At 32.0% G+C, this 25,056-nt stretch overlaps 1 protein-coding gene across 2 annotated transcripts in view; it reads right to left on the reverse strand.

Annotated features, from left to right (window-relative positions):
- LOC124369326 (chaoptin) overlaps positions 1-25,056 on the reverse strand; it is a 79,558-nt gene that overhangs the window by 43,188 nt on the left and 11,314 nt on the right. Inside the window, exon 1 of one of the 2 annotated variants that reach the window (XM_046827284.1) lies at positions 1,203-1,365. The exons of the other annotated variant lie outside the window; for it this stretch is intronic. Within the exon in view, the coding sequence (XP_046683240.1) occupies positions 1,203-1,219 (17 nt within the window). The 5' untranslated portion in view covers positions 1,220-1,365. Of the gene's footprint in view, positions 1-1,202; positions 1,366-25,056 lie in introns of those variants that run through there. 2 annotated transcript variants of the gene reach the window in all.

Below are 25,056 nucleotides of genomic sequence, written 5' to 3' on the forward strand. Positions count from 1 at the left end.
ATAACAACGGTCACAATTTCTGCATAAAGGTCATTAGAGAAGAAGTGATTCTATGTTATCAATACAGGTCTTAAAATGAATTTGGTTATAATGTAACCAAAGATTTTTTAAATACGATTAACATAAAAAATTATATTCTAAGTCCTATTATTGTTTTCTTTTTTTAAGTAAATTTGTATTGTTTACAATTTTCCTATTTATACCTCAAAATCTAATTTCATATTGAATTTTTTGAAAATTAAATAGCTTGAGATATATAATCTTCCCATGCAATTGTGATAGATTGTAATAAACACATATTAGGTCAATAATCTAGTGGACCTTGGGGACAGACATATACTATTACTACCATGGTAAGCCTCACCAATGTATCTACAGGTGGCATACTTAAAATTTGTTGTTAAAGTAAAATCATTTGTGAGATGGTTAATTATTTACGACATAAGTTTAAATGTTTTTTTGCACAATAGATTTATGTATTGATGTGCCTTGGCTTGATAGATAAGCCCAAGTGCAAGAATACTGATAATAGGTCCTGTTTTCAAATAATTATCATTGATCATCACAATTAATTAAATAATTAAAATAGACTAAATTGTTTAGTGTTGGTCTGGATTTAGTACGTAACACATTCAAGATAAAATATTTGGTTTCCAGAGAATTTCAGAATATCTAAAAATACATTTAAACAAATCTTTATTTGCCTAAAAATGATGATATTATTAATTGAAAGTTTCAAAATCTATCCGTAAAAAGACTCAAATAGTCTTAAAAATGCCAAATCAAGGCTCACAAAACCTACATAACTCATATGTTAAAAAATATGATCTAGCATACAAATGTTTATATAATAAAAAAATATTAGGCTACAAGTTTTTAAAATAAGGAACTATGGCACAGCAATAGAATAAAGTATAAAGGTTGTGTTGTGTAGTGAACATTATTTTTTTTAAATATATAATCATTCAAGTATCACTTATATCTTACAATATATGTAACTGCTGGTTCCCGATAATTTCATATAACAACACTACTAAGAAATTATTGCGACCTAAATGTGAAACAAAAAAGTTAAGGTCTGTCTAAATGAATGAATGTCCTTCACATAACATATTTTACACTAAAAGTAAATAATTTCCATTCAGAATTAATTGAGTTTACACAGGTGACATGTTATAACTTAAAAATATTAGTTATCTTACCAAATGTTCGACTTCATTATTTACATGCGTTGAAGTCACCACAGATTTTTGTTTTGCATCATCACTTAACACAACCTCAAAACAACAAAAGCTCGATCACACTGACTGTCTGACTGACACAACACCAGGAAAGAAAGGTTACCAAGAAACAGACATGATTTCTACGCACATGCTAGCAGACGACTGAACAGCTGGTTTTATGTGACCTTGTGTTGTGTCTGGATCCAGTGTATTGGCCAAGTAATTTCACGTGTGAAGCATTTGATCCAGCTGTATTTCTTTCTCTTCATAATATCTTAATCATATAACACAATCTGGTATACAATCATATGGCTGTGGAAAGAGAGTCTGCATTTAATAATCATAAACGCAACTCTAGAACAAAAACTTATTTTCAGTACTAAATTAATTGTAAATTAATTAAAAATACGTGATGATCTAAGAAATAAACTTTTACATGTATTACCGAACAATACACACAACATCAACAAGCCGCATATTAACCTTTTTTCATTTAGCCTATCAATGTTTTGACAGTGGAGGAATGTTTTGATTATGCTATTTAAATATCAACTTCGTAGTTTTCATAAAACGGTAAATTTGAAACTCTGATTTGTATCCTGAAGATGGAATACGTTGTGAGAAAGGATACCATTAAATGAAGTAGGCTAAGGAAATTCACATCCTTTCATATATCACCAATTACAAGTTATACGTCTATTCTTCCCGTATTTGGATGGCTGATGATCTAAATGAATAGCCTATACGAGACGCCATGCTTACTTAGTACTCGAGTCTACCACACACAGCGCTAATATTCTACAGTTCATAGTTGGAGGTTATGTTGTATGTGATCAAACGTGTTTAGCTATAACTATGTAAAGTTTTATTACAGAGATACATTTTAATATATGTAAAGTAATAATAGTGTTTACGTGGGGTTTAAATCATGCAAGATTGTGTAGTGTTAAATGCCAAGTTTAGTATGAAAATTCTCATCTGACTCTGAATATAACACAGAAATGCTTAGAAGAAAAGGGGCAAGGCAACACACAGAAAACAAGGCAAGGGTAAGACACAACGTTGTCTAAAATAATATATGAAAAAATTAAGTAGGGCAAGTGGAGAGGAGTTGGTTGTTTGGTATGGTTTTTCTGATGAGTAGAAGAAACACTATATATAACGGGCGCCCTAAAACGAAAAAGATACTTAACTTCTAACCCTCATTGAAAGACATGAAGGAAGTAGACATATACCTCATTTTAACAAATTAATGATTCGTAACAAAACTCATCATCCTTTATGAATAACGCAATGAAATGTACGTGCCGGACTGAGATATGTCGTAAAGCTTTCATGGGCCTTAATTCTCTATAGTTCTCAGTCGTCAAGGAATTGAATAAAATAACCCTAAAAAATAATCAACCCCCTCTATACATGAGGGCTGAAGAAAGAGGGGAAACGCATTTGACGATGTAATAATAATCGATAAAAACACATTACACGGCTCTTCTCTTACAAGAAAAATAAATAAATAAACATGAGGCTTTATTGATAAATTCATGAGTTGAAAGATGTAGTGATATGAAGAATTATCTCAACCAATTTAAAACTAACTATGGATACAGGTTTGGATGCTCAAAAGTAAAAGTTCTATAAATAAAGACTAAAAGTCCAAACCATAATGATGTAGCAAAATTAGTAGCTCTGGCAGAATTATGTGTTCACAACTGGCCTAGAAAGTTAACAACAAATTGAAAAAGACTCAGAAATATGTTTTTAAAACAGAAATTATGAACAGAACTTTCTCTTCCACCACTGTGTATGATTATTCTACATTTGGACAGTTTCCTATCTTAGGTCTTAGGTCTTCTTGACAGAGGAAAGTCTGTTTCTATACAAATACTGTGGGAATTACCAAAAAGACCCAAATGAGGTCTGCAGCTTAGTTCTGCATCATATCAGCGTCATTCCTGACGGATTGTGGGACTATAAGTCCACGCCTGGTTTTGACGAGGGGGGCTGATGTCACTTTTCTGCAGGATAGGACAGTTATTCCACGCCGACACCCGTGGACTATCAAGCTATCACATATGAAGTGGATTACATAATTAATTAAAACAACTACTTAGTTAAAATCAAATCAAATTATGTTAAATAGATAACTATACGAAGGAGAAATATATTACTACTTTAAATATTGGCTATAATTGGCCTATAAACCAAAAAATAAAACGAAACTTATCTGCCTACAGAGACATACAACTAAAAAGTGATCGATGCCGCTGACGATAGGGTGTAAATATTACTCAAACAGCAATTCGACGAAGACCGGATAAAGAAATTGTCGAGCTTTATTCAAACTTCCAATTGCTATTTATCTCCCACTGTGAAAAATTAATTCAAATAGTGATCTAGGAACGACAGGAGATATTACGTTTAGTTACTAGCAATTACCAGTTAGCCTACTTCGAACGCAACACATTCTTAATATAGTCTTAAACCCTATTAGTTTTATTCCCCTTTAAAATAAATCGTTAACCGTTAAATGTTTTAAAATTTGGAGATTAGTCAATAAAAAACACAAACGCTGTAAGGTTTTTGAAAGGTACACGATTCCAATTCATGTTAAAACTAGTAGTTCCCTGCGGTTTTGCACGCAATTTCGAAGGCTTTCGTATGAGCACTTCTGGTTCGAGTAAATTATATATCCGACGCTAATGTTGCGATTCCTTATTCCTACGATCAAGGAAATATGTCTTAAAGTGTATACTTTTGGCAAGTATTCCAGGCTTAATATATTTTGTGCCTTATTTGATGTTTCCTCGATCAAGGAAATATATATACATACAAAGGTTTGAGAACCCTACTCCTGTCCAAAGTCAATTTAACTATGCGTTTTATAACAGTCTTTAAATTTTTAGTAAAAGTTATATAGTACATTTTTCTTTGCTATCTGCATTGAATACCCACCAAGCACTGCATACTCAATATTTGCTAAAGTGTACAGTTAATAGTAGATTTTTAATCAAACCTTTCTCTTATCTGAATATTATTTTTACACTGTGCTCAACAGTGGTTGCACTAAAGATTGAAATAAGAAGTTTTTGTATGCCCCGGCCCAAATTTACACTAGTCGACATCGATAGTTTATCGACACGACCGTTTTAGACACGTTTTGACAAGCGGCTAATCCAGTCCCAGCGTGTTACCCAGAGGCGGATCTTGGCGAGAGAACAGCCAGCCGTTTTTGACGCACTATATTAATTATAGACACTTAAATCCTACACCAAAAGATATCAAATTATCCCCCCAAACCCTAGCATTGGCAAACACTACATCTTTTTACAAAACTAACCCCGCTAGCGCAGCTCGTTAAACACCCTCCCGTGACCTATCCGAACAACCTACCCACTCATCATCATTATCCTATTCAATCCACAAAATAATTACAACTAACACTAAACACCAAACCAACAACATATAAATATAACATACGCATCCGTGTCAAACCCCACAGATAGCCGACACGGTCACCTATCACCAAGAACGCCCTGCACTGATCTCCTCCTGATGTGATTCCGCCGACTGTCCCTGCACGACAACGACTCCGCGTTACCCGTGCCGACCTTTCAGCTACTCTTTGCCCGACTCCCCTCACCCCCTCTCACACTCTCTCTCTCTCTCTCTCTCTCTCTCTGTCTTATGCAACAACTAATCAGCTGCCCCCTGTTCACTGGGTTACCCCGCAATAGAAATAAACTGTGGTGAAAACCACCACAGCCTCCCCCCTGGCGGGGCAAGAGACCAGGGTTAATGAAACAAACCTTCTATGTTCCGGACCATTCACTACTTCCATGCAGATTGAAGACTGCAGGAGAATTTTTGGGTTGTTCCCCCCAAGCAGGAACTAGTAACCTCATAGGAGATGTTGAAAGTTTCCCCGTCTCGCGTTCTCTACCCATCGCGTCACGGTGAGAGTCCAACGTTCGCGCGGGAACTTGAAGGCAGCCCAGTCCGACCGTACCCGTCCTTGTCATATCCCGTGGTTACCATCGAACTTATCCGGGCCAAATGGTGTGCCACATGTTACCGTAACGCTGTAAATTTTTATGATGTGTGTGTGTGTGTGTGTGTGTGTGTGTGAGTGGTTTGCATAAGCATCAGTGCAACTGCGATACACCTCCCTCTCTTCCTTCCCACTTGAACAATGTGGTGGAAGGTCATACCATATTTGCTATGGCCACTCCAACAACAGTATTATCTACTTTAGATTCTGGAAAGGTATAGGAATGGGATATGTATCTATTTGTTTGATTTTTTTTAACATAATGTTGCCTTAGTATTTTTAAGGGCCCACTGAGGATGCTGTCGCCGATTAGGGTATAAGGTTACGTTGCACTCGCAATAGACTGCGGCTTAGTTCTTGATATTGTGCATGCACCATACTAATTAACGATTTACACCCCACCTTTATCTCGATGACTCAGCACTCTTCTTTTATACCTGTAAAGCTTAGTCTTAGAAGACAGTGCAGAAGTTATTATTATTATTGCGGTCAGACTAAGGACCAATTATTAGTGGGGAGGGTTGAGGGTTGATAATAAGGAGGCATTCCGTTCTCACGTTTGTTTCCGCTAACATAACTTATTTCAAGGTAAGACGAGAGTCGCATCACAGTGCACCTGCTCACTTGAATTGTACTGGTCTGTGTAAGTACCTTAGCGCATGTGGATCTTGAGAAGCACTTGACAGAAGTGTTCTCTTATGGTTAATTGAGACGCTAGCGGCCGGACAAATATATTTACACTAAACTAATCTTGGACAACTAGACTACAAACCTATCAGACAATAATGAGAACCAGTGAGAGAGATAAGAGACTGTGAGGAGATGGCTTTATATTGAATACGCTTATATTCCCTTTTCCTATGACTATCAGGTTCTAAAAAAGAAACTTCCAGTTCTTATGAACAATTTTCATTTCCCCTGTTTCCTTGATTTGAAGACAATGTCACAAAAACTCGGAATAAATGACACTACAAACATGAATATTTACATAACCAACCACTAACTGAAAATATCACCTAATATATATCTTTTACGGGTATAAAGGGACCTTAAAAGCTAAATCACTTTTAACACAAATTAATTCTAGAGATAGAGAAAGAATAGCTTGTTGTACGCCGGATTTAGAATTTTTTATGTCTCATCTGTTATGTGTGTGTTTTATGTATATGTATGTTGCCTCTTGCGCTCTGACAGTGCAACTGATCGGAAAAAATAATAAATAAAGGTATTTCCTGAACAAAACTATATTACAGATATTCATGATTAAAAAAAAAATAAAAAAAAACTTAAAGGCCAAGTCGTTAATTCAAAGAGTTGTCAAACTGAGCAGGAGATTGTGTAAGTTGAGGAAGATTCTCATGGATCACCCTGTAGAGAGGCCCTAAAAACTCTTAGACTCAAGGCTAGCCAAGAGTTCACCTCATGATGTTATGTATAAATGTTTACTTTCCGGACACTATGAGGAAGAAAAAGAAGAAGAAGAAAAGCTCGACTTAAACTAATATCACTACGGCAGTTTCCTACACCATCTAATATCACACCTCTAGTTACCACCTCAGACTGACGGAACAAAACATCTTTTCAGCTGTGACTCGTGTGCTTTTCTAACTAGCCTCCCCGTACTTGGATTCACCAAATTAACTGAAACCGGGAATGTAAACCGTTCAATCACACAAGGTTTCGACCGTAATTGCAATAACTTGGCATTAACATTATCAGTTGCTTTGCTCAGTTGATTTAAACGAAACATTACCCAGTCTCCCACTTGAAATGGTTGTACTTGTCTTCCCGAATTGTATGATTTCTCTCGAGTTCTCCAGGCCTTTCTAAGATTGGTTAAGGCTTCATCCCATTTTGCTTGAGTATCTATACATTCAGGAAAAGGAATTAATTCATCCAAATTTCATGTTAATTCGAGAGAGTGTTCTATACTGTGCCCTAAAAATAAGTTTGCAGGTGAGGTTTTGGTGCTCTCATGTTTAGCAGAGTTATATGCAATTTGAAAATAATGTATATTTGGTCCCAGGCCTTATGATCATTTGAGTGAAATATTCTAATCGCTGTCTTTAGCCCCCGGTTCACCCTTTCAGCATGTGAGGGATTAGGATAGTATGTGCCGTCTTTACGTGCTGTATTCCTAGCGACAAACACATTTCCAAAAATACGCGAGATCTAAAATAAGGTGCATTATCAGTGACAATGTATTTGAGAAAGCCAAAATCGAAAAGAGTCCTTTAGTCAATAACGAAACTGTAGTTTTTGAAGAGGTGTTCTTTACAGGAAGAAAAACTGCATATTTTGAGAAAGCATCAACTATTGTTAGTAAGTAATTATTTCCTTTATTAGAGCGCGGTAATCTGCCTATGTAATCTATATATACTTTTTGAAACGGTCTGGTGGCTATTTCGGAGGAGAGTTGACCAAATCTGGTATTGTTTACCTGCTTTGAGCGCTGACTTTTACAACATGTCTTTATCGTGTTTGTTATTCGAGCTTTAAGATCTGTAAGTAATACATTCCAGGTGAACATGATCACTTTGACAAAAAGGTACTTGACTGTCTATATATCTAGTACAATGAATAAAATGTTGCATACATAATTAAAGATAAGACGAAATCTGTTGCTGTACAAATAGCGCCATGAAAAAAGACCCATGGCAAAATGTTCCATAAAGAAACCAAAAAAGGGGATTTATTCGAAGAAATACCACACATCATATGTATACATGGTGTATACAATACCTGAATTAGTCAGGCCAATTAAATTAGAATGTTTGTTCTAACAGTAATTCCACGTCATTTACCCCAAAGAAGCAATCGAAATTATTTTAAACTCTGTTAAAAGTCTCAAATTGACACTTCTACCGGTATGGTGATAAACTTTGAAATATTTTAAAATCTTGTTACCACTAATGTTTTGTAGGTCTTGTTACCACTAATTTTAAAGATCCAAACTCTCATTTTTAGGATATATTTTATAAATTTCTGTCAACCGTTATACATTTCTGTCTACATAATATACTTGATTGTTAAAAAACATTTTACTCTTTATTTGTTGTTTAATCCCTTCGTACATTGAAGACCCCATAGTTGGTCGGTACACAAAGAATGTTTCCTCTAGAACATCAATAACTTTAAAAAAAATCAATACTCAAGTAATGATTCGCGTGCGTTTAAAACAGGGAAAACCTGAGGAAATGCTAAGTGTACTGATTACCTTCCATTAAAACCATTTACTTTAATGAGGAAATTGTTCAGCTGTAACAATATTATCCAGCGTTCAACCGTTAAATAGCCTTCTATCAAAGTCAGTTAGAATAATTTTGTTTGCGGTACGCTAAGGCCCTGACATTATTTACAATATTCTTTACATTACGTGCGAAAAACAATACGTAATATTCATACTTTGTTCGATCTTTCTGCCAATATCAACACACAGCGCACCAACTAGATTGTAAGCGATTTGATTAAGAGTAATTTGAAATTAGTTTACTAAACTTGGAAAATAATAAAATAGGTAGTTTAAGATACAAAACGAGATACTTTTAGTAAAGCTGTGAGAGGTTTGCACTAATAATAACACTTGAATAACTTGAAGTAAATTATTGAATTAATTCTTTAAATAAAATACGAACTACAATTTAACTGTCTCTTATATTATTTTGGAAAAAATATTGAATTTGTTATAACAATCTGTTAATGGAAATCATTTGTAAATATAACCCTCTACTTTCTTTATTTTTTTACAAAACTACGAATTATAATGGTAGTATTGAATTAATCTGTCGTTGATTTGACAAATGAATTGCAGTTTCTTTCATTACACAACCAACTAGATCTTGTCAAGTAAACGCAATACTAAAAAATTATGAAGCTAATACGTATAAGATCTTAAAACTTTTTTAATTATTTGTATCGTTGGATTAATGCTAATAAGAAACTTATCTTAACATTTAGAGACATAAAATCACTATTTAATTTGAAAATATAAAAATGTATAGTTTAGTTTGGAAATTTCGTTAAAGAAACAAGATTTGTAGTAATTATTTTAACAAAGTTAAGAAGTAAAGAATTATCAATGTAATGTAATATTACATTAAATAAATTAAATCATCAATTCACTGCTACCTAAAATTTCATAATTTGTGAATATATTAATGATACGTATTAAGTTCTAAAGCGTTTAGTTTAATTTCTAGAGAAACGAATTAAATGTGTTAAGGTACTTACCAATGACTTAATATAAAAGAAGACAATGTCAAATTTTTAACTGATGATTAATTACTTAAAGATTACTAACTAGAGCAGACATCATTTCTAAGATAATTATAAATATTCAAATGTTGTATCCTGAATCACACCGCACTGTACCGCTGTACCGATGTGACGAAGCCATTCGCACTCGACTTGCATTTATTGAAGAGTTTCCAGTAGATTGATTCATATTCTATCATCCAACATCCTCTGGTTGACTCTTTGACCACTCTTTCGCCATCCGAACTCTCATTGTTGGTTGATATAACTGATCAATATTATTAAAGGGAGGTGAGTAACAAGATACGAGTATGTCTGGAAGCTGCTATAGAAGGTTGGAGAATTCTAATAATTCTATAATGCTTTGTAAGGATCGTGCAAGTGGAATTTAATTTACGTGGGAATAAGGAGTCTGTAAACCTTTATAGTTTAGGGTCAAAGATATTTAATGACTGTGGGAAGCGTATCATCAGAGGATTAGGTTGTTCCGAAGAGTTCTAGGAAGGGTAAGGATGAGAAAGCGCGTGTTTGTCTGCAGTCGGTAAGAACGGAAGGTTTCGCTCAGGAAAATGTCGTGATGTTAATTAAGGGAGTGTCTCTCACTCCCCGGGGTCATGAATTATAATTTTTAATGGTTAGAAGACGTCTGATAAAGCAATGTAATTTAGTTGGTTAGGAAGAGGTGTTGGTTGACGATGAGTTAACTTGCGAGTTCTGGGTCTCATGTAAAGGAGATGAAGAATGATGTAAGAGGAATGTACTGGATGTGTTGGCTTCTTTGCAATCTAGGTGACATGCGATGGGTGGGTGGTAAGTGAAGAATTAGCTTTAATCTAATAGGTTAATGTAATGTATAGTTGTAATATTACATAATTTTACCCCACGATCTTAAATATCTCAACTGTTCAATATTTTACAGTCTTGAATGTTTTAAAACGTGCATTAAGAATTATTTTAGTAGTAATCTTGGATTTGAGCTTTCATAGTCAATAAAGTTATTAATTGAGTAAGCTAATTATTCTCAAGATGAGTTTCCATACTATTGCTTACTTGCTCACTTAATTTAAATTAAGGCTTCGTTGACTTTTAGTGTTCAATAATATTATACCACACATGCTTAGTCCGGAGAGGAGAGGAAATGAGCAGGGAAGTAATTATCTGTCAAGAACGTGTTGACACCAGGAAAACGCATTCGCTTGTCCAGCGCCTTATACGCGAGGCAAATCACTCCACTGCTATAGGGAAGAATGTTGTGAAGACATTATGATTTAAGACAAGTACAAATAGAGTATTGTATGTATATACATGCCAACATTTTTTGGAATTAAAACAACAGTGGGATTCTTTGTTTGAAGTTGATTTTTGACGATGGAAGGATTGTGAAGGAAACAAAGTCGTACCTACGTCCACCTGGATGGTAGACGGATTCAGACAAATTGTGACCTGTATTCTGTAGTTCAGTTTTAATGATTAGTGTTGTGTATAGTTTTGTATTAAATGCATGTTTTAGAGTTAGTGAAGTTGACACACAACATGGTGGTTGTGATTCCTGACTTCGGCGTGCCACAACGCTTTGGTATTATTTGTTTATTTTAACCTAGTTTGTAATTATGTATTAGGTTAGTTATTTACCAGAAGAAGAGATCAGATTGCAGGTCTCGAAACGTAGTGTTACTAATTGTTTGTTTCACTGGACGATGGCAAATGTCCGGAAAAATCCTGTTTCCTTAATAGTGGGATAGGAAGTTACTTATGTGCTACGTATTGCTAACAATTATTTTAAAATAACTGTCTTATGCTAAATAATTATTTACTTACCTGTTAGGACTTTAAATTAGTATACGTTTGTATATTTGTACAGTATCTCAGAGAGTATCATTTAATTTAAATTAAATCTTCATATTACTATGTAAGTTCTGCACACTTCTACAGTTATGTTCACCGTTTGATATATAATGTCTGGGACGATTGGCACAGCATAATTATATTATATCGCTATAAGATTTATATTAGTGTTATCATTGTAGTAATCATAAATTGTCCGTGTACAATTTTTATTTATAGTTACATTTTAAGTTGAGATCATTATGATTATTTTAATTATACGATTTGTAATTTGTATATAATCCTAGATCCTTAGGTTTAAATACCGTAACCGTTTTTATATGAAGGATTATATACAGGGTGATTCAAAACTAAACGGCAATCTCTCGAGAGCTTATTCTATAGCTAAAAACAAGTAAAAAAGTTCATATAACCATATGCCCGGAAACGCTTCGTTAGCGAGTTACGCCTAGCGAAAGATTTCGCCCGGATTTCAGAACCCTTGGTGAAGTCAGGCCGTATAAAAATGGTAAAGGTAGTTACAAAGATACAAATACGATTGTTTTTTTATGTTTTTATATCTGACAAATTTATTAAAATTCGTCCCAGAGCTGTAAATGCAATACTTTCAGAGATATCTTACGTAAAACACAAGAATCGGTGCAAAGAAATAACACATTTTTGTGTTTAACGTAAGATTACTTCCATAAATGTTAAATAAAGGTCATTTTTTTCTTAAACAGATTTGTAGAACATTTAATTCTGAAAAGATTCATGTGAATTACTTAGGAAAAAAATTAATAATAGGTATTGAAATTTAGCTTTATTTAAAAATAAAACAGACGCACAAAAATGCATATTCTTATCTGCATAAAATATTAACTAATGTTTAGGTTGTGAGTAACAGAGTAAATTAATTTAGAGAAAACTCCAAAAAGAAAAATCTAAAGGTGAAATGTCATAGTGAACGTACGACCACTCTACCACGTTGACCTATCCATCTGTCCGAAACGTTTGGCCTAAAAATGTTCGAACAAGCACATTGTAATGTGGTGGAGCATCGCCCTGTTGAAATACAGGATCGTAAGCACCTTGTACGAACTTATTTATTGCTAGAACAATGCTGTTACGTAACATGTCACTATTTAACGCCGGTTAAGTTGCCATCAATAAAGTATGGCCCAACAACATAATTCTTCCAAATGCCTGCCCATACATTTAACGTTTGTGGATCTTGCGCTTGGTCTTCAACCATCCAGTGAGTGTTAACATTTGTCCAATGATGGCAGGTATGCGATTGCCTGTTCCATACAAAGAAATTGATGCTTCATCACTAAACATATATGTGATATTAAATTATTTTTCTCTTCAATCTTCTACAACATTCCTCACAAAACTGAAGACCTCGTCAGAATTGCCTTCAGTTAATTCCTGATTCAGTTATACTTTGTATTGGTGGAACTTGTGATGCTTTAACATTTTATGTACAGTATCTTTTGAAATTCCAACACCAAGCGCATTGGAACACAGTGAGTCATATTGGTTTGTGGCATAATTGTCTAAAAGTTGAATTTGAACCTCTTCTTGATCGTGGAGTATCTTTGACAATGAACGGTATTGAGAATTTTTTTAACTAAACGCCTAATGTACGTCCTGTCTACTGGTCTCTCCGAATAGACAGCATTGAATAAACGAACTGATCCATGAAAATTTTTTCTAGCTTCACCGTAAAACAGTATTATTTCTATTTTATCTTCATTTGACCGAGCCATGTGTATTACATACGAAATAACAATAAAACCTATCACAGTAATTAGACAGAATACAACTCACATATTATAGTAAAGTGTATTGGCGTTGTTAATTGTTGATCAGCTGATCCTCAGTATGAGCCGTCGCGACGACGCGACGTCTAGCCTCTTTCCGGTTGTTTACGTGCGTTTTGTTACTCGGCGCGGCGCGTTCAATTATTATGTTTTTTTTTATTAGATTACTATTTTTGTTCATGTTCTTAATCACAGTATAAACACTTGTTAATTTAAATTGTGAAGACAAAGGATTTAGGATGAAGTAAAGATGAGAATGATATTGTAACAACAATCGTATGATCAATCGAATGTTGAATTCAGTTGATTATCCTATCAGTAGTTATTATCCTGCTACAACTGGCAACTTTGAAGGCACCCAGTATATAATTGCAAAATTTTAGTTTTTTTTCTTGACTGTCTTTTGATTTGGCACCCTTCCCTAAACGGCGCTCCATGCGGGGGCGCGGTTTGGACGGGCCTAGAGCCGCCCCTGACCTTGAACTTATTGAGGGTACTGAGATTTTAGTAGACCATATTTTTTAAATTCCTCTCTGCACATGTGGCAATTTAAGAGAATCTCTGTATGTATGTCGATATGGTTTTGCAATAAAATCGAGGTTTAATCTACGACAATGTGTATGAATGCAAGCTTTGATCGATATGGTGAATTCAGAGTGAATGCATTTAAAATTTGGTCTTTTAGGCATTCTGGAAGAGAATTACATTTTTGGAGTCATGTCCATAAAATATTTAGTAACGTAAACTACTCAATTTGATTATACTATCTTGATTTACAAGCGAATTTCCCCCCATTACTTGACAGTTTTAAAGTGCTGAAATAATTTTCTTGAGATCGTAGTCTTGTGCTTGAAGTAATGGGAGGTTGACATCTGATAGTGAATCTGTTTTCTTAATTCCTTATAGCTCCTGGTCCAATGAACTTTTCTACTGGATTTCTACTGAGAGCGTCAGCCTACTGAGTGTTGCGTTTGCCAGGTTTGCATTTGATAAGCAGCTCATAATCAACCAGTGTTATGGGGACGCGATTTAGTCTAGCGGAGGTATTTCGGAGTTGTTTGTAATATTGTAACCTTGCACTATCCGTGTACCCTGTAAATTGTACAAGAATTGCACAAGAACGCTGACAGAGAAATCCTACCATCTGATAACCTTGCTGGGATTAGGATCAACGGGGGGAACCAGCCAACCCTGAAAAACCGAAAGAAATAACAGAACCTAAGAAAACTATCGATATAACAACTCCTCATTTGTCAACAAGTCACAAGTCAACAATTGCCCTCTAGTGACATCTCAAAAGCTAAGGAAAATGAAACCTACGAAGAGTGTACTACTCCAAAAAGGCAATAAGAAGACTAGCAGCTATAGGGCCAAATTGTATATATGATTTCTATTAGTATATAATACCTAACCAAATATTATAAATAGAATATTTGTATCTATGAAATTTGTAACAATATTTGGAACAATCATTAAAATAATTATGTACAGTGCTTGTAAACTGATTATGTACAGGTCTAAAACTAAGTCAAGGATAAAAAGGTATGAAATTATACAATTGCAATAGAATTCAAGTAGAATGTAACAGCATTTTCAATCGCTTACAATAAATTACGATTAGCCTTTCCCTAATATTCTAGTTTTATTTAGATTACCATTTAGGGTGGTTGTTACGCTTTATTACACATAAGGCTTAATATTTTATAAAACTTTTCTTATTGTGATCTCATAATAGAATCCAACCAATGTAATTATTATTTTGGATTTTCGTCAACCCATTAAACGTTTTGTACAATTTTGTAGATGTAAATATACAGATAAGTTTGTGTACTGTTTTACAAAATTATCTCTCGACAGATTGAATTTTTGAAGATAAGATTTCGGTAGAGAAAGTACATAAGTAAATTATGTACCTCTGAATATGTGTTGTTCGTAATAGTGGAAATTTGTTGCAGTTCACCTAATTAGTTATTTAGTTTAAATAAATGTCAGATGCCATTCATTAGGATAACTGTTATACATATGAAAATGCATGTTGGCAGCAAACTGCAGATCTAAATTTGAGCTTCGAATTTGCCATTGAAATAATAATACGTATTATGAGATTATAATTGAAAAACAAATGATTCAATTCTAAGGATTTAAAAATATTTACAAAGGTAAACATGTTGTAACGTCTCTGATTACAATATAAAACAGTGCATAATATGATTGGGATGTGTCACTAATAATTCAATTCCATGTATTTTATTTATGACTTTTCTAATTTAAAAGTTTGTTTGAACAGGACTTGTTACTAACTATAAAATAAGTAAGAACTGTAATACATACACATTAACGCCTGATTGATTAAACAATTCTTGTAAAATAGAATGGTATAACATTTGTAAATGGTTTAGGGGAACGTATCGCTAGCCGGTTTATTATAACTGAACCTAATAATCTTAAATATAGTCATCCGGCATAAAAACTGAGTAAGTTATTGTAATAATTCTGTTAAAATATCAGTTATTGTTGTTGTAATAAAATAATAAAACTTGATTCAGATCATTTTTGGGAAGTATATTTTTTATTTATTTTCTAACTTAATTATTGCAATAAAGGTAGCTGTGATCAAGTTTGAAACGATCCGTAACAATACAGGGTGTACGTACGTTGATTGTGGTCAACAGTATACCTGCCTAAGTGGCAAGTTATTCTCCACTCATGTCGCCCACGAGCATATTTGGTTAGGCCTACAGTAATGGTCTTCGTTTCTGTGACACATACCTAACTTCTAAACAATATTACAGTAACTAGAGGCATTGGCACTGGCAGTGACTCTCCTCCCCAATATGCCCGAAATCGGTTTAGTAACAGTCTCGTTGTGTCTCATTTCACTAATAAATTACATTTTTCGGCGCACCATGGTTTCGTACATCCGATGTAAAATATGTCAGATGTTAAGTTTTACTTGTGTGCACCCAAATTCACAATTTGTGCAGATATTATATTGCGCACACGAGTAAAATAGGCGTCATGCCGTACACAATTTTCTTCTCGTTGTGCACTAGTTTTTCCCAATAACATAACAGTTTAATATACAGTGTGTCCACGTATAATATTCAACGAAATAATAACATTTTAATTTATATAAAAACAAGGCCTTTAAGAAGAAAGTGTGTTTTTTTTATTTATAATGTGTAGGATGTGCATAATAAGTAATGTTATACATTTGTTCGCGAAGGGTTGTTATTTGTTAAAAAACCATTTTTAACTGAGAGTTGTATTTGTTGTTAGGTTTTTAGTCATTTCAATATCTCCAGATATTTATAACACATCTATCTGCAACCTCTAGTATGCCAACTGATTTAGTCAAATAACAAAAATTTGAAAACACTATATTGTTTTATTTTATTAATAAGACAATTATTTAAGGTATTAACTATTAACCATTATTAATCAATACATAATGTTATTGAATAAATTCCATGTTACAGGCTGCAAGCAATAGTGTTACTTTAATTACAAAAATATTAAGTGTTTCTCTTGGTTATGACTAGTTATGAATGTTTATGTGACTAAAAACATGGTAAAAGCAAAGTTTTGGAAAAAAATTAATAAGATTTAAAATAAATGTTTTTCCAAACTTAAAATAATTTGAAGGGATTTTCTAACCTTTTCTAATACAAACCTAATATTTTATAAATAATTCCCTAAATTGTTTTAAAATTTAGATTTTGTAAGGAAGTTTGTAACTTAGGCTCGACTTATCCACTAAATACAGCGTTGGTTAAGCGCCATGGGAATGCCGAGTCCCCAGTCAATATAGAACCTATTTCATATCAACTATTACATTTTCTAGCAAGAGGTGAACCTTTTTGTACATGACCGTTCTGGAAGTTCGAATCCATAGTAATACTTTACAAACACAGTAGATTGACGATGGCTACTAAGAGGTGTGGTTTTGATTTAATATGTCAAAACTTTGATATTGTGCATACACAAGCAACAATTTCAAGAAACACTTCTTGAAACTGTTTTGAAATAACTTGCAATGTTTAACATAATTTTAAAATCCACACAATATATAAAATCAATATTTAAAAATGTAAAACCAAAGTGAGTGCAGAAATAACTGAAATATACATGAACTACTCATGCAACGTTAAGCTCCCCATTAGTTGTTTCCGCAGCTTTGCTCGTACAATTGGTTTAGTGAAACGTATATAAATGTTAAAATAACAATTTATTCTGTTATTGTGTTCAATGTAGTAACAAAACCGAATGTCTAAAACCATTTTCCAAAATTAATTGCGTTGTAAATGACAAATATCTTTATTCGTTTTAGGTAGAGTTAGGGACGCGTGTTAATGACAAAATCAAGCGAATAGCTTTTAAGGATATAGCTTTTAAATATGATTAAAGAGTTATTTTCCAAATCAGTTAAAAAGAAGAAATATTAAAAATCATCGGGACTCTTTTAATTTGGAAAACGTTACTTTTAGTGCTGTATTTTGTAATTAATTTGTAGGATTTCTAGTATTTCTATCAAAGTAAACCTTTTTAGTGTGTTCTATTCAAGATAAAATTTTCATCTGCATATATTTGTGTTTATAATAATAAGAGAGCTTGGCTGGCCATTAACAGTTTTCATTACCATTTGGAATTTGACAACGTATTTATATCATAGTATATGATTTTAAACTAAATTATACTAATACGCAATACTTGAAATGTAGTATTTTTAAAACGTCATAAACTAAGGAATATGTTTTTAAAATAATTTTTGAAGTTGATTCTTTGAAACTGTAATCCTTAAATTCATAATTTCAGGGAGAAAAACCCACCTTTCTGATGCAATAAAGACAATATATTTTTAAAACAGCATGCTGGTTTTAATAATCGTTATTTTTCTAATTTTGTAATAGAAATAAAAAAAAACAGCTAAATACATAACACGTATTTGAACACAATTTTAAATAGATTCAAGTTCTTTACAGAAACATAAATTTTATCATAATATGGATACCGATTTTGAAATAGATTTGCAGAAATGGGCAAATTCGGTAGTGAACCAAATAAATAAAAACCAAAGATCACTATTAGTACGATAAGGGTTACTTTACAGATTAAAACATTTTACATCTGAAACAATGATGTCATTTTTATACGGTTCAGAAAAATAACATAAGTTTATTTTGATTTTAATTTATTATGATTTTTTATGTGATACATCAAGTCAAATATATATATATATATATATGTATATGTATATAATATAATTATATACATATAATTTGATAGTTAATATTTTTTAGATTTATTAGATTAAACGTGGACATTGTGTCTAGTCCTTTGTCATATATTATAAAACTTTGTTGGTTAATTATGTTAATCATGTACGATTGATCCTTGGAATGGATCACTCAATCATTAAAAGAGTTGTTAATGAGGGTGTTAAAATGCATAAATAATTTTATTTAACAAAAAACTCTGTATATATATATATATACAGAGTTTTTTGTTAAATAAAATTATATATATATATATATATATATATATGAGTCTCGTAAATCATATGTGTGACACATAAGATTAAGGAGATCCAAGTGGTGTCATCACTTATTATTAAAAAATTTAAAATACCATATATTGAAGAAATGAATGATACCAAGTGGGAATTAACATTTTTATATGAAATTTCAATAATTTTTACCGCAACTTGGAAAACTATTACCTTTGTTGAATATCCCCATATTTTAGAGTATTACAGTCAAAACATATATGAGGCAATTTTACTTGTCAATCTTTCATAATAATTTTCTATGTCTTTGGTGTGAATTGATGTATACATTCTATATTTTAAAATCAAATCTTTTATGATTTTAAATTTTAAAATAAAATGTAAGACTCAGAGCGAATGTATCAGCACCTAGAATATATTTATATAACTTTATACAATTTTGTAAGAAAAGTGCAAACTGGAAAAGAATTTTAAAACATGTATTTTAATAAAAATATATGAGATTTTCCAGGTTTTTTTATTTTCAGGAATTTAAATTCCTACATTTTTGTCTCTTCTCTTTTCACTCCCTGAAAATGCTCATGTAATAAAATATGTTTTATGCGGGTAGACGTGTAGTAAAACTGGTGTGTTTCGTCCTCAACAGACTTACGCGTCTGGATGTAGAAGGGGTTACCTTTAATTGTTTTTGGGTTTTACAGAGTCCTAGATGTAATGGTGCAATTGTTATAGTCATGGAATGATTGTGACGAATGTAATATATTATTTATAGATTTATATGGTTTGAAAACACTTTCTTACACAGTTGTAATATTTTTATCGAGTGAGAAACGATAATATCACATTTTTTAAAACATTAAGCATAACTCATTGTTACTACTTTGCGATTAATGATTAAAAAGTATAAGTAGATGGCGGTGTGGGTGGTACGCAAGGAGTCGTCGGTAGGAGGTTGTGGACAGGAGTAGTTAACCGCCTGAAAAGCCCAACTAACTGATGTCAGCTAGTAATGCGTTAGTCTCTAATGACTGTTGATGGACGCTAGGAGGGGTCGCAATCACATTTTATGAAACACTTCTCGAACTTTTAGTCTGTAACAGTAACAGCTTCGGTCCAAATATCTTAAAGTTGATAAATATACTTTTTATCGAAATTAGTTTAATGAAAATTAAGTTTTGTTAAACATTGATTGTCATAGATATTGTTGGAACGAACTATTCAATATACATATATTTTGTACTAAAACAACAATACTATTTCCCGCTATAATAATTATTATTGCGATAATAAAAAGTAATGCGGATTATTGATTACCAATTCTAAACAACAGAAATTAATTTTGTAGAATATAAATATAACAATGTACAAGTATTTCATCACAAACAATAATGATTACAACCTTTGACGTTAAAATGACAAAACAATTAGTACAAGAATCACACAAATAATTCGTTTGTACTTATTGTTGGGCAGTATCACGGTGATATTCCTTTTATTAAAATTTATAGGTTTAAGTTTAGACTAACACTTTAAGTCTAAAGTAGATTGATAAATGTTTGTATGTTGGTTTGTGTTTGCACAGACTTTCCAATAACGTTTTTTAATATTCTAGGTATATACAGAGTGTCCCAAGACCGGTTAATATTATTTTAACCGTTAAAAATTCAGCAAAAAAAAACTACATATAGTTGTGTAAATGATAAACTATTTTAACACGTAGCCTATCCAGTTTGACGGCTACTATCCCAAGGGACGGCCTGCAATGTGTCCATGAAGAAAGGTTTTAATGAAGCTGATGGAACCTGGAAGCAGTTAGTAGAGAATCTTAGACAATCTCTGTGAGAACTATAGATGGTCGATATTAGATAATGTTTGGGATTTCAGATCCGTTTTTCCAATTGCATTTATTTCTCAGGAGCAAACCGAAAAAATGCTTAAGTTTGGAATCAATTACAAATCTCAGATCAGTACTTTAAATCATTTTTTGGTATATCAGTAATCAGATCAGTGAAAAACAAACTTACATTTTAACCTTACAAATGGTTAATATTTTTCACATTATTCTACTCATGTTTAAGCACCAAACGTTGGGATAGTGCTTGGGTTAAAAAACTTACTACTTAATTTAACTATTTCGTAAGTGGTTTGTACAACACTATTTTAATCCACTTTTTGATATTATTTGAAGGTATATAGAGTATTTATTTTATAATATTCTTTGTCTTGGGTTAGTCAAAATTTAGTTTTTTTTATATCGTGTTTTTGTTTCATCAAGATGGATGTTTCAAAAAATATAGATGTAAACATTTGCTTACTTTACTTTGAGATTTTCAACCAACCTACTAAAATATATATTTAATATTAAAAGTAACTATTATCAATCCCGACCGCTTTAACGAGGAATATGTACATACCTTTAATTCGAACAAACTTTTATTAGTGTAAACAGTTTTTAACAGGATTGGTTAACCATAGAGACCGCAAAATAAAATGATTGTTAACAAATGTCGCCTATCAAGGTTTTACTGGTACATATCGAAATGTTGTAATAAGTGTAACAATTTTGGAAACCGTACTGAATTCTGCTCATTTTAATGCATGGTAAGTTGATTGTATGTACCATTATTCTTTCAATATAACAGTCTAAATTAAAACTTCTTATATATTGAGGACTGGTAAAACTAACCCTCTGTTAAGACAAAAAGTATATAAGCCTTTTCCATAACTAGAGCAATTCTGTTAAAACTTTGAACTCGGTTTAGTCTTGATCTTATTAATGGTACTTTATTGAGGTTTTAACTACAGTGAGTTCATGTTTAGGTATTTTATTAGTTATTCTATTTTTGCTTTTGTTTTCAAGGTCAAATTAAACAAATATCTCACGTAGTTTTAGTTCAGTTAGTTAAAAGCGTGTTATTTAATAACGTGAGAGAATAACGCTTCTTACAATTATATATATAATAATCTTTTTTCAGTTTATCTCTTCAATTTGACTACTTCATAAAGAAAGGAGGAAAAGTTAAAATATTCAGGGGGGATGTAACTAAAATAAATATGGTGCTTGTTCACAGTAAAATGCACACAAAAATTAAAAAAGCGCAATGAACGTGTGAGTTTTGGCTCCTCTATGTATTATAATTAAAAACTCTATTTCAATATTCTTATATCATGCATAATAAATAAACATTTTTCTCTTTTCAGTATGCAATAAAAAACAAATATATTTTTTGAATTGAAGGCCTTACTGAGTAATTTTTGGCCGAATATTGAAAAGCCAACCCAAGAGCTTTTCTAACTGTTCCACAGTTTTAAATATTACAAAAGTTTTGAAACAAAAATAAAATTTGCATGTTAAATCCAAACCAATAAGTCACAAAGTGACGGCTTTGGGACATTTATTTTTTTCCAAATCGTAACACTTTGTGCTACCTCTTTCTAATAGTGGGTAAAATCTGAGGCATCAGAGGGCCAATTTGAAATACAGTTAAGATATTTCGTATTTAACAATTTAGCAGTACGTATAAAAACAAATATGCCGAGTTTTTCTTCTACAGATATTTCAAGGTATATACAAAAATAGTCAATAATACTCACTAACACAAACTATTATATCTAGTAATTGTACATAGCCATTCCTAAATTCTAACTTAGACTATAACTAACCATCATACAATTGGAGCTAAGTATCCATTTTACTCGTCACCAAGCAACATTAATTACGAATATTTATCATTTTACTTTTTTATAGTTATAGTAAAGAAGTAAAAGAAAATTTTCTATTTCCAATAGTCAATGTTTGCGGGTCGTATAATTTTATTTTAGTAGTAGTTTTAACAAATCCTATACTTTCATTCAACCAAGTATAAATATTCGGTAGTGAACCAAATAAATAAAAACCAAAGATCACTATTAGTACGATAAAGGGTTACTTTACAGATTAAAACATTTTACATCTGAAACAATGATGTCATTTTTATAACGGTTCAGAAAAATAACATAAGTTTATTTTGATTTTTAATTTATTATGATTTTTTATGTGATACATCAAGTCAAATATATATATAATATATGTTTTATGTATATAATATAAATTATATACATATAATTTGATAGTTTAATATTTTTTAGATTTATTAGATTAAACGTGGACATTGTGTCTAGTCCTTTGTCATATATTATAAAACTTTTGTTGGTTAATTATGTTAATCATGTACGATTGATCCTTGGAATGGATCACTCAATCATTAAAAGAGTTGTTAATGAGGGTGTTAAAAATGCTAAATATAAATAATTTTATTAACAAAAAAACTCTGTATATATAAATATATACAGAGTTTTTTGTTAAATAAAATTATATATATATATATATATATATATATGAGTCTCGTAAATCATATGTGTGACACATAAGATTAAGGAGATCCAAGTGGTGTCCTCACTTATTATTAAAAAATTTAAATACCATATATTGAAGAAATGAATGATACCAAGTGGAATTATACATTTTTTATATGAAATTTCAATAATTTTTACCGCAACTTGGAAACTATTACTTTGTTGAATATCCCCAAATTTTTAGAGTATTACAGTCAAAACATATATGAGGCAATTTTACTTGTCAATCTTTCAGATAATAATTTCTATGTCTTTGGTGTGATTGATGTATACATTCTATATTTTTTTAAAATCAAATCTTTATGGATTTTAAATTTTAAAATAAAATGTAAGACTCAGAGCGAATGTATCAGCACCTAGAATATATTTATATAACTTATACAATTTTGTAAGAAAAGTGCAAACTGGAAAAGATTAAAACATGTATTTTAATAAAAATATATGAGATTTTTCCAGGTTTTTTTATTTTCAGGAATTTAAATTCCTACATTTTTGTCTCTTCTCTTTTCACTCCCTGAAAATGCTCATGTAATAAAATATGTTTTATGCGGGTAGACGTGTAGTAAAACTGGTGTGTTTCGTCCCTCACAACAGACTTACGCGTCTGGATGTAGAAGGTGTTACCTTTAATTGTTTGGGTTTTACAGAGTCTAGATGTATGGTGCAATTGTTATAGTCATGGATGATTGTGACGAATGTAATATATTATTTATAGATTTATATGGTTGTGAAAACACTTTCTTACACAGTTGTAATATTTTATCGAGTGAGAAAACGATAATATCACATTTTTTTTTAAAACATTAAGCATAACTCATTGTTACTTTGCGATTAATGATTAAAAAGTATAAAGTAGATGGCGGTGTGGTGGTGGTACGCAAGGAGTCGTCGGTAGGAGGTTGTGGACAGGAGTAGTTAACCGCCTGAAAGCCCACTAACTGATGTCAGCTAGTAATGCGTTAGTCTAATGACTGTTGATGGACGCTAGGAGGGGTCGCAATCACATTTTATGAAACCATCTCGAACTTTAGTCTGTAACAGTAACAGCTTCGGTCCAAATATCTTAAAGTTGATAAATATACTTTTTATCGAAATTAGTTTTAATGAAAATTAAGTTTTGTTAAACATTGATTTGTCATAGATATTGTTGGGACGAACTATTCAATATACATATATTTGTACTAAACAACAATACTATTTCCCGCTATAATAATTATTATTGCGATAATAAAAAGTAATGCGGATTATTGATTACCAATTCTAACAACAGAAAATTAAATTTGTAGAATATAAATATAACAATGTACAAGTATTTCATCACAAACAATAATGATTACAACCTTTGACGTAAAATGACAAAACAATTAGTACAAGAATCACACAAAATAATTCGTTTGTACTTATTGTTGGGCAGTATCACGGTGATATTCCTTTATTAAAATTTATAGGTTTAAGTTTAGACTAACACTTTAAGTCTAAAGTAAGATTGATAAATGTTTTGTATGTTGGGTTTGTGTTGCACAGACTTTCCAATAACGTTTTAATATTCTAGGTATATACAGAGTGTCCCCAAGACCGGTTAATATTATTTTTAACCGTTAAAAATTCAGCAAAAAAAACTACATATAGTTTGTGTAAATGATAAACTATTTTAACACGTAGCCTATCCAGTTGAACGGCTACTATCCCAAGGGGACGGCCTGCAATGTGTCAGAAGAAAAGGTTTAATGAAGGCTGATGGAACCTGGAAGCAGTTTAGTAGAGAATCTTAGACAATCTCTGGAGAACTATAGATGGTCGATATTAGATAATGTTTGGGATTTCAGATCCGTTTTCCAATTGCAATTTATTTCTCAGGAGCAAAACCGAAAAAATGCTTAAGTTTGGAATCAATTACAAATCTCAGATCAGTACTTTAAATCATTTTTTGGTATATCAGTAATCAGATCAGGAAAAACAAACTTACATTTAACCTTACAA

The sequence above is a fragment of the Homalodisca vitripennis genome, chromosome X, assembly GCF_021130785.1.
Source record: "Homalodisca vitripennis isolate AUS2020 chromosome X, UT_GWSS_2.1, whole genome shotgun sequence".
Classification (NCBI taxonomy): Eukaryota; Metazoa; Arthropoda; class Insecta; order Hemiptera; family Cicadellidae; genus Homalodisca; species Homalodisca vitripennis.